The 11,586-nt window shown below is 40.1% G+C and overlaps 1 protein-coding gene across 1 annotated transcript in view; it reads left to right on the plus strand.

The window, feature by feature from the left end:
- SPTLC3 (serine palmitoyltransferase long chain base subunit 3) overlaps positions 1–3,576 on the plus strand; it is an 86,231-nt gene extending 82,655 nt beyond the window's left edge. The window contains exons 11-12 of the mRNA XM_075707990.1: positions 966–1,095; positions 3,463–3,576. Coding sequence (XP_075564105.1) covers positions 966–1,095; positions 3,463–3,576 — 244 coding nt within the window. The remainder of the gene's footprint in view (positions 1–965; positions 1,096–3,462) is intronic.
- The last annotated feature ends 8,010 nt before the right edge of the window (positions 3,577–11,586 follow it).

Here is an 11,586-nt window from a genome sequence, read left to right on the forward strand (position 1 = left end):
AAAAAAAACCTGTTGGCAAAACAAACACCATTTGTTATACACCGTAAAAAATGTAGTTATGTGTGGTAGATGCTTCACAAGAAAAACATGCACTGTTAGGTGAATTCATCATTTAGTTATGTTCTATTTTAAATTTGGCCCTAGACTTAATTTTGAGCTGTTCCAGTATTCAGAATTTTAAAAATTTCTCTTATCCTTTTTTAACTTGCTCTGGAATAATACTTTTGATAGCATTTTGAATTTTGATTTTTTTTTTTTTTAATTTGTAATCATTAAAAGAGATACATTGCCTTGATGTATGAATTGTTTTGGATGGATGTTCTTTTTCCCTATCTGATCTTTGAATGGTCTTCGCATGTTTTACCATTCAGTACCTATCAGGCAGCACTTGTGCACTGACTTGGACATGCAGATCAGAAGTCAGTAGTAGCATAACGTAAGGGTTGAGCTGTAGGGAGTATGTACAAGTAGCTTAGGGCGGCTATGTGCTCTAGGTCTAGTACATACCATACAAAAGCTTCCTAAACTGGCAGAGTAATTGTGAGAGCAAAGAAACCATCACACAGATTGTTTTATTCCTGTTGATGTGCAGGAGCCCAGCTGTCACACCTTCCAGCAGCCCAGCTTCCTCCATGCTTAGGGCCTGTGAATGCCCACATATTTTAATTTGCACTCAAATCCTTTCATTGACATAAATGAATCATGTCTATTCTACAGTGCTCTCTCTGCCATCACACTTGTTGTATTTGACACCCACTTGGCTTCATGAGCTGTTAAGCAGCAAAGAATCTCAGTCCTACTGGTAAAATTCTGGCTCTTATTGAATTCAGTGGGAATATTACCACCCACTTCAATTGAAGACAGGATTTTACCCATTGTTTTATTACACTTGAATGTTTTCTCTCTGTGGTCAGTTTATTGGAGATAATTTACTTTTGGTTTTTTTCTTCTTCTTCTCTCCTTAGGGCTTTTGCAAGACGCATGTTAGAAAAAAATATCGGGGTGGTTGTGGTTGGGTTTCCAGCTACTCCTATCACAGAATCCAGGGCTCGGTTTTGTGTGTCAGCTGCACATACACGGGAGATGTTAGACACGGTAAGCACAGCAGATGTCCTGCTGAAATTAACTTCAGATGCAAAGGCGGTTGGGAGAAGCTGTCTGTTGCTTTGAATCTCAATAATTCATTTTTACATTTGTTTTTCTGGCCTTGTCACTTGATCTTTAAAGGCATTTTAGACTTATATATTTTATTTTTTAAAATAAATTATGGGACAGTTAACTTGTTATGTTCTTCTATTTCTAATAGTGACCAAATCTGTCATCACTAATAAAGACCTACATGAAGAGCATAGCAAGACAAAAGTTAAATGCTGGGTCAAAACTATCAGAGTAGGAAACCTGAAACAATATGTAAATAATTTAAAATCAAGTTTTCCATACCCTTATTTTCATTCCATATTTCCACGTGTTTCTCAAATTGCCGAAGTGTACGGGACAGCCTTGGGGGCACAGGTGGAAATTGCAAACAGTATTTGGAACTGTTTGAACCTAATGAAATTTAATTGGTGCTGTCTGGCCTGTCTCAGCTCTGTATCTTTCTCTGATATCAGAAATACTGTTAAGAGTATGTTGAGACTTCCACCATAAACCTCCATTCCAACACAGTCAGAAATGTGTTTAAAATAAACTCTTTGAAATTTTCCATCTCCCTTTCTTGCTGAAGGTGGTTTTGGCCTGGCTTGATATACGTTCTTTCATTCTCAGAATAAGCCGACTTAGAGGTATGAAACACGGAGGCTTAACAGTAAATTTCAGGCTTCCTTTTTCCTCTCCGCAAGTATGATGGTCAAAGCAAAGATTTCTGAACATGGAAGACATTTGAGTTAAAGATGCCACTCCTTCATGCAGACAAGCAGCAGCACCTGCGGAGAGCCCCTTGCTCTCCATTTGCATCCTAAGATTCATGGGGAGCTTGAGGCTGGAACCCTGCCTGGCTGACCAGCTCCCACACCAGTGTAGACCCCTCTCAAACAGCACTGAAAAATCTGCCTTGCATGTGTGCAGTGTAAAATTCCTGCTGCTCTTAAAGGTGCAGCAGTTATTAACAAGGTATAATACCATAAAGATAATATTGCATAGAACAGGGCATAGCTACATACTCATGTTGGTCATGGTCAGCTTTTGCTGTTTGACTGTGTAGATTTTGGCTTATGTAACTAGTAATAGGTGATGAAGTTGATCTGAAGATTAATCTCTTGAGGTTGCTGCTTTGATTTTTTTCCTCTCCTCCCACCCCCAAATGTCAAGCCCATTACATTTTCGGGCCATCATTGCATGTTCACTTCCTGCTACCTGCACATTGCTGCTTCCTGGTACCAGTGAAGGTACACGTCCCACCCATCATTCTTGAACATGCTGTATTTTTGCCTTTGAAAATGGGATGATTGCTGTAATATTTGTGGCATTCTTTAAATGTCCTTACAGTTTGGGGGAATGGAAATGTCCTCAGTTTAATTACTTGCAGATGGAAAGTTTTTGGGACAAACACTTTATGAACATGCCTAAAAACAGGGTAACAACAGGTAACAAGCACAATGAAAACTTTTCCCTTTGGCAAAATTTGTTTTGAATCTCAGCCTGGAACTAAAAAGAGGAAAGATCCATGAAAAGGCAAGCTCCCATGAATAACTTCCTTAATGACCTTGAAGCTATCTCTCTGCATAAACCATTACTAAATTACTCCTTTCTGTTCTTGAGCTCATTTTAGTGGCTTAACAGAAACAGGCTCAAAATCAAAATTGCTGCTGCTTTCTTTGATGCCAAAAGGTTGGCTGCTCTTGAATGTGGATCAGATGCTGCAAAACACTGAGCTGCTTCTCTATGATATAGAGTTCCGTAGCTACTTTTTGAATCTACTGAGAGCTGGCAACACAGCTCAGCAATTTGCATTACAATATTAATGCCTTATTAATTATGGCTGTGATATTAATACAAGAAGATAATGGAATGTACTAAAAATATCTTAAACTATTCAGACTATTTATGACTCTGATCAGCACAGTGGGCTGAGTCCCATCTAAGAAAATGCAGTGGCAACTCCAGTCTTTGGGATCTATAGGGAAATATTGAAGTATTGCCTTACATGTCCTTTTTGCACAAGCAAAGGTAACTTATCTGGATTATTTTAGAAAAAGGTCATTTTTTTTCATCTGTGTTCAATCAATGTACTTACTAATAAACCATAACCTACTAAAGGAGTAAATTCTGTTCTCGTAGATGCTATTGTACACCTACGACTGCCTTGACGTTCACTACAGGAGAATGAAAGCAAAATTTGCCCGTTTCCCCTTTAAACTTTCTTTAATTGATGTTTTTATGATCTTCTTGTTCTGCTGCAAAGTAGATGTTACTAGAACTTCATTTCTTTTCCAAGAGAATTGACACAGTATAACGGTCTTACAGGTTTTGAATGCTCTGGATGAATTGGGTGATTTTCTACATCTGAAATATTCCCGGTATTCCAAGTCAGCTCATCCTGAACTGTATGAAGAAACTAGGCTTGAACTTGAAGATTAAGTTTTCCACCCATGAAGAGAACATTATGAAGCTATGTAAGGGGGGAAAACCCGAAAACTAAAAAATAAGAATGCATTTCTTCCCTTCGAAGGACAATTTTTGTTTCTCAGTTAATTGAAAGGAGGGGAAGCTCAGGTGTTGCATTTTATTGTATCAAATTTCTGTATTCAAGAGACTGAAATATTGATACAGATTTGCCTCCCCAGGGGATCTGTCCTTCTTACGGTATTTTTGATGCAGAATGAATGCGTCCATTGATCAAGTTGCTAAGGTATAGCTTTTGTTATGGCCCCTTTTTATGAAGAGGCTTCAGATAGTCTTAATTGTGACTGAAATAATAAAGTTATAAAACTGAATGTATTCCAGTGTAGTATGGTAATATAGCTGAGCTTCATCAGTGAGATTGACTTTTATCTGTTAAAGAGCATAAATCAAGGCATTGGTGTAGACTGCTACAGAGGGATGAGCAGAAAGTAACCTCTTTAACTAAGTTGCCCTGTCATGCATTTCTCCAAGGACAGAAAATGTTAGAAGGTGGCAAATGCTGAGAACAAGAAAAGTAGCCTGATCAGATCGTGTATTTCTTACAGCAGACTACGGGAAAGGGAAAATGCCTCCTCCCCTCCACAGACCCTTTCTCAGCCACTTAAATACACTATAAGCTTCGTAATGTACAAAAATTTGGGCTTAGACATAAACAGAAATGCTTTTCTGCTAACGCATTTGACCTACAGCCTTTCACATCTTATCACAACATAAGTTCTTCAGCAGGCTTGCTCCCTTTTCGTGTAGCAGTAGTAAATAATTTTAATAACCATTTAACTTTCCCGTAAAAACCTTGATCAAAACAGTCAGATACTTGCAGTTCACAAACTGCAGATGACATTTATGGGCCCATTCCTAAGTTTCTTGAACTACTTATGGGCTTAATAAATTCACTAACAAGTACATAATGCTGAAGCTGTTAGTTATACAGAATGTGAAGTTCAAGATACCATAAGCAGTTCTACCACCTGTTAAATTGAAAACTCCACGATTTCTAAATGTGCTAAAGTCATCCACTTAATAACATTTCTTGAAATATCCTTGCCTGTTTTATGCATGTCAGGGGTTGTTTTACTTGTCTAGTTGCAGACTTTTTTGAGTGGTTTGTTTTTCAAATAACTGATTATGTCATCTGATGGGGAAGATGTCCTTGTCCCCTTTTTTACTGCCCGAGTGACAAATGCTCAAAGATACTTGAAGGAATTCTTACAGCCGGCAGTTTCCCTGCAATGCCTGCAGCAACATTGCCGTCAGGCTTATGTGGGCTGATTTGTTTGAAGGAGATTGGAGGCTTTTTCCCTTTTTTGCAGTGTTGAAAAGCGGTTCTGCAGCTTTAAGAATGAACTCCAAACCATTCCACGCTATCAAATGTCATTGTAAACACATCAGATGAGAGATGTTTAGCTTTCTGTTGCACAGATGTACCACACTTTCATGTTCTCTTGAAAGCTGTGGTGTAAACTTAACCCACAGCTGCAATATTAGATTTAAGAACAGAACAATTAAATTGCGGAGTACCAATTACACTATATTACTCCCTGCTTGTTAAAGCAGCTTTCAGGATATAACAAGGCTGATTGGTTATGAGGGCCCATTTTTTGTTGGATTTTTGTTGTTGTTGTTGTGCAAGTTAATAAAAATCCAGTGGTGCTATAACTTTAAGAATTGATTACAACACATTCCATAATATCAAATGTCGGCTTTAGGAAACATATATCAAGGGCTGGGGGAGGACTAAATGGTGTCATATGATTCTTCACTTTGGTAGACGGACTTGAAAAACATTGCAGAGGTTCAAGGGAGCTGTGTTTGTGGGTAAGAGCAAACTCACTATATAAATACTAAAATACTCAAGCACAGGACAGACAAATTAGGAAACGTGAACTTTGTCTTTGAGTAACCTGGCGCTTTGTGATATACAGCTTTGTTACATGCAGGGTGAGTGCACTTACTGCGAAGGAGATGGGTTGAGAAATTTCTGCAACCTGTTCCTCGAGGAAAAGTACTGAATTTGATATATTGCGTTTTGATCTCTATTGCTGAACATCTGTGGCCAGATCCTCAGTTGACTTCTGACCTTCCATCTTGGGGTATACGGCCATAGTTTATATTTCAGCAAACATTATTACACGTGCTGTTGCAGGCAACACGCTATTTCCCTCAAAGAGAGGCCTGAGATTGATTAAGCTACAGAACGATCACTTTTTGTCCCCCTATAGGGGAATGTTTTCTGTCTAAAGCTGAATTCCTCCTGCCCTCAGAACATTACTCTCTCTCATTGAGGAGACAGGACAGCTATTTTTCAGAGACTGTCAGTTGATTTATTATATGCTCTCTTCTGATTTCTTCCATCCCCTACACATTAGAGAAAGTACAGGCTGACTATCCCTGTGCTTGGGGAGCAGTTAGGGAGAAATCCCCGCTCCACTGGTGCAATAATAAAGCTCCCAGGAACTTCAGACTTTTAGATTTTCCCCATGAGGCTTAGTTATGGTCTGGCAGTGGCTTTTCCATCAGCATAATTTCAGTGGAGTTTTTCCACATTTACATCAATTTTAATAGATTTAGATTTGATCAGCACTTGGAGACTCTATTTTAGCTAGCTTAAGAAAAAAAGTGATGGAGTACTTATTAGGGAATTAGCACATCTAGCATAAGGATCGCATATTTCCTAGAATATACTCCACCTTCAGGCATGCATGTTCTTGGGAGATATAGTTCTCTGTAATTGTTTTAGAAGGCTTTGAAGAAGAACTGCCTTCAATAAATAAAAATTGCTCAAGTTGTCATAGTTTAATCCAGTGGAAATGTAAGTATGAATACACTGACTTTTTGTTGGCAAGCTGCAATTCCAGCATCTTGTTATCTTACATGAAATCTTGATTGACCTTCGTGCTATGGGAAGACTCAAGAGCTGTCTGTTTGACGGAGTATCTGAATTGTTTGCCCTTTCCTGTACCTTTATTCTACCTCATCTTTTAGAGAGCCTTCATTTCCTGAGGTTATCTAACTCATCAGGGTGGGTCCCCCATCCACTTCTCCTGTCCCTTCATATTGTTCTCTCTGTTCTACTAGTTCTTGTCCTCTGGGTCTAGGGCAAAGCACGCTGGCAGCTGCAGAGGACTTGAAGTGTAACAGTTGGCTTTTTAGGCATAGCCTCACTCTGCCTGCTTTTCCTGGTATCCTCATCAGCTCCTGCAGACTTTAATCTTTCCTTTTCAAATAAAAGTTTCCTACTGACGGTGCTAAGTTTCTAAGCTGAACTGAATCTGAACTGCCCAAGCTGTTGAACGGGCTTGATCTATCACTCATGCAAGTGTAGATCAGGTTAAATCTTGCTTTGAAGTCAATACCGTTGGTTTAAAACTAGTGCAACCATGAGAGCAACCTGTCAGTGTGAGGTGAGCTGCCTGCATTTATTTCAGAGGGGTTTGAACACTGATGTCTCTGGACTATTTCACAGCCACTGCTCTTCACAGGGGACCAAGATACAGGAGTGGATTTATTTAAGGTAAGATTTCGAGATTTTTTTTTTTTTTTTTTTTTTTTTTCTTCCCAAAATGTGTTTGGTTGAAGATGCATCATGTATTTCCCTGTCCTGCTGAGACAGGGAACAAAGTAATGATGGAAGAAAAGCAATCTACGCTAAAGGTGTTTATATACTTTCTAGCCTGCTTAGAAATACAATAGAGATTGTCTAATATATGATCTGCTTTTTATTTGTGCATAAAGCTTAATTGTTCTTCAAATTAAAACACCGATCACGGCCAAATTTTAAAGAAACTACACCACCAGCTGAGAAATGGCAGCTGTCTTTCCAATGTAGGCAGCTGAACATTCGAGCCTCCAGATGCCTTCAAAAAAAGTATCTAGGTGTTTCCCTCATTTACTCACACATGCAGTGTTGTTTGTGCCCACTGCAGACTAGTCACAAGATAATGAGAATCTCACTCTATCCATTAGTGAGACAGAGCTTCAGACCTGTCAGGATTAATTATAAATCATTATAAACCACCAGCCAAGTGACCACACAAAATAATAATTCAGCACCATCAGAACAGGAGTCTGGGGTCTGAATCAGACTGGTTGCTCAGCAGTTACCTAAGAGGTGAGTGTGTTTCTTTCCACATATGTAGTATGTCACTGGCAAGTGACATAAGGGAGCAGTGATAAATCCATTTACATCACATGCTAATCAAATGGAAAGGGTAATGAGGAGACACAGGATCTGGAGAAACATGGTGGATCTGGAGACTTAGACTAAATCCAGTTGTGTGCAAAGGATTTTTTTGCATGTTACAGGAGTTGTTAAATCTTTTTAACCAGCTAGGTGGAAAACTTGGTCTTTAATATAAAACAGTGACTGCAAAGCAGGCAAAGAGAGATACTGCACCCCATGTGTTACTCCAGTTTGTTTATGAAGAGAAAGCAGGGTAGATAGGGTGCCATGGCAGATGTCCCTGACACTTGGTACTCTGTTACGTTTCATAGATCCTTTTCGGAGAGTCACTTCTGCCAGGTGCTGTGCCAAGGCCAACAAGTATTATTTGTTATCAATATACCTGCGTTCAACAGCTTGTGCTGCAGGGGTAGCCAGGTTTGCAGTAATGCGTGAGCCACCACCTATAGACAACGGTGCTGATGCTCAAAATTGTTCAGAGGTCATTCTAGTGACAACCTTGCACAGCATCTCTGATGATTGCGATGCCCTCATTGGGCATCATTGCTGGGATGCCGCTGCTGGGAGTGGCTGTGGCATGGTGACAACATGTGCTGCTCTGCCAGGTGTAACTGATGTGCCTCCAGGACAGGCATGACAGTCTATCGTCTTCTTTGCAGATATAGAAGGACATGGCCTGTAGGTCACTCCAGCAGATGAGTTTCTTTCTGGCAAATTGGCTCAACCAGAAGATGTAGCCATGAAAGCAGGACACTGTAGGAAGTCTAGAAAATCAATTCTCTCAAGTAAGTCAAGTACCTGCAGTAACAGACAGAGAAATTTTGATGTGTGTGACATGGAGCAATGGTGCCAGATGTGATGGGTGAAACTTGTTTTTCTGTCACCCCTGCTGAAATTGTCTCAAAGAATTTGCTATGAACATGAGCTGACTCTAGTATCCTGTGGATGGGCCAAGGTATATGTAGTCCCTGGAGCACAGAACTGACCTCTCATGCCATGAAGTATGAAGTACCATCATGTTTGTTGCCCTTTTCTTCCATAGCTCCATTTCCACTCCCGGCACAACCAGCAGCAGGTCTATCTTACCAGTTCAGAGAACAGCATGAAGTGGACAGCTAAGCTTATTGGGGTCGAATATGACACAATATGGCCCACGGTACTGCAGAGAATAAATGTTCCTTGGCACAGGCTGGCTTTTTCTGTGCTGCAGATAGCCTCTTGTCTGAAGCGGGTTCCTCATCTGTTGACCTCTCCAGCAGCTGCTCTGGAATAGCACAGAAGTGATGAAATCAGTGGGGACATTTCAAAAGCATAGCTTCCCCCGTGTGTTTCCTGGAGCTTGCTCTGACACATGTATCCTGTGTGTGTCCTACTCTCCCCGTATTACCACACAAACCTCGTGATGACTTGGCTCTCTGCACTGTACAGAAACTGTTTTGCATGTTGCTGGGGATCCTACTTTCATGTGGGAGCTGCTTTTCAAAAAACCCTAACACCAAGGATGCAGCTACTCTCAGCCAGAGTGGTCAGAAGGGCCATGATATTTTCCATAGTTCCTGAACCATGTATTTACACTTTTGGCATTTCCCAGGGTGCAGAACATCCTGATACAAACTCTCTGACTCCCACTGCACACTCCAATACTCATATTTTAAAAATTGCTCAGCAAACCACTCTAACCTATGGACTAGAGCTCTAAACTGGATGCAAGAGACCCAGTTCTGATCTCTCTCGGCTATGCTAAGTAATTGCAGATGAGACACATTAGCGTTCCTTGCCTCATTTTTATCCCTCTGTAAAACTGTGATAGTGATCCTGATTTATCTGTAAAACAATAAGTTGAACTGATGAGAAGAGCTGCAAAAGAGCTAAGTGTTGTTATTATCCAAGTGATCTTTTAATTTCTACATCTCAGAACTTCTCCATTAATCCTGTAAAAGTCACAAGCACTCTGTTTACCAGACATAGTATACGAGACGGTACAATGATGAAGACTAATTATAAATCATAGAAAAAATTTCTGGAAAACAGATTCTTTTAACATTTCCATTCTGTGCAGGCTTTGTCAGTGTCTTACTACAATGATGCCAGTTGGATTAGGAAGCTTTTTAAAATGTGAATTTATCTTTTCAAAGATTTGTAGCCAAGCCTTTCCAGTTTGTTAAAATGTAATTAGTGTCTGCTTGTTAATAGGATGTTCATTGATTTTTAAAGTACACAGACTTCAAAGCTACAAATAAATAAATAAAAAGAGAGATAATTCAAACCAGAGTGGAACAGCTCGGACAGTTTTACTCCTTTGCCAGCATCCCAAAGCTGTTGTGTTCAAACAATGCCACAGTTTGAGTGGAAATGTGAAGATTAAATCCAAACCCTGCATGTCAGCTTTTTTGCAAATGACTATCCAGGATTTCAATAAAATGTCCAACCACAACAGATTGTGTTGCAGGGATTTTTATTGCTTAACAGCTTGTGATAGTCTCCTGTTTCTCTAACATGTATTATAAACCAATGCACCTAGCACCTAGTAAGTATCAGTGGAATTTTGGTACATATCTCTCTTAGGCTCTTTTGAAGAATAATTTGAAATGGACAAAAGCGGAAAGGGTTCACAAAGATGATGGATGGTTGCAGAACCTCCCAGTTGCACATCAGTGCGGTGTGGCACATGATGGAAGCTACATAAGTATGAAATGTAATTTGATCACAGTCATGGAGGAAACAATGCAAGAGCTAAAGAGGCAAGTGGATGTAACTCAAAATTCAGACAGAAATTCAAAGATGTGATTGAGGAATATCCGGAGAAGACAGCAGAAGCGGCACTAGGGCACACCACCTTCTGAAGAAGAAGGCCTGGAGAACAGAAACATGGGAAGGGATATCTATGGGAGAACCCTACCCAAGTGCAAGAGAGAGGATGAAATTGGCTAGTGCAGGAGAGATGAAGCTGAGCAACAAATTTGTTCAACTGGAAAAGGAAAACAATTCAGAGGCAAAGAAGAAAGGAAGGGAAACTACCCCCCAAAGACAAAATGACAAGACAGTGGAGACAGCCAGGATTGAGACTCCACAGGGGAGAATGTGGGGGGAAAGAAAAGACAGACTGATTTTCAGACAAACAGGAGAGAAGAGGAGATCCCACCACATCAGTATGACATGGGTATTCATGACAGCAGACAGGTCCCTTGATTGTTTAGAACAAGGGAGGAACAATGTGGAGCCAAAAAGCGGGGAGATGCCTTGTTCTTCCATAACTAGGAATGTTAGATGTGAACCAGTGGCAAAGAAAATAAGGAAAGCTGATGGAAACAAGGATTGTCTTCTGTTCAGGACAAGTGATACTGTGGAAACAGGTCAAGAACAACTCCCAGTGGAGAGAGAACAATGCTTCAAGTAAGATACAGATGCCCCAGTAGTTTTTCCACAGAACTCTTCCAGTCCTAATGGAAAATGATAAGGTAATAAAAAGTTGTATATTTCCTCAGAACTAGCTCTGTGAAGGCAATTTGGGCATGTTTGATCACTGAGCAGCAAACAGCTAAAGCAGATTCTTCTCTGAGGGTGGTCTCCATTTGGCCACTTGTGATACTAGCCTTCCAGGACTAAAATTGGCAACAGTGAGTAAAGCCAGCTTTCAAGTGTAAAATAGGGAGAAACGGGCACAAGAGCCCTGTCTGATTTTCATGCTGGGTTTTAACAGATGGGAAAAGAAATATCTTGGTAGCAAATATAGTAAGGGACAATGGACCTCAAAAGACTAAAGGCACAATGACAGCAAAGTATTC

The sequence above is a fragment of the Pelecanus crispus genome, chromosome 3, assembly GCF_030463565.1.
Source record: "Pelecanus crispus isolate bPelCri1 chromosome 3, bPelCri1.pri, whole genome shotgun sequence".
Taxonomy (NCBI): Eukaryota; Metazoa; Chordata; class Aves; order Pelecaniformes; family Pelecanidae; genus Pelecanus; species Pelecanus crispus.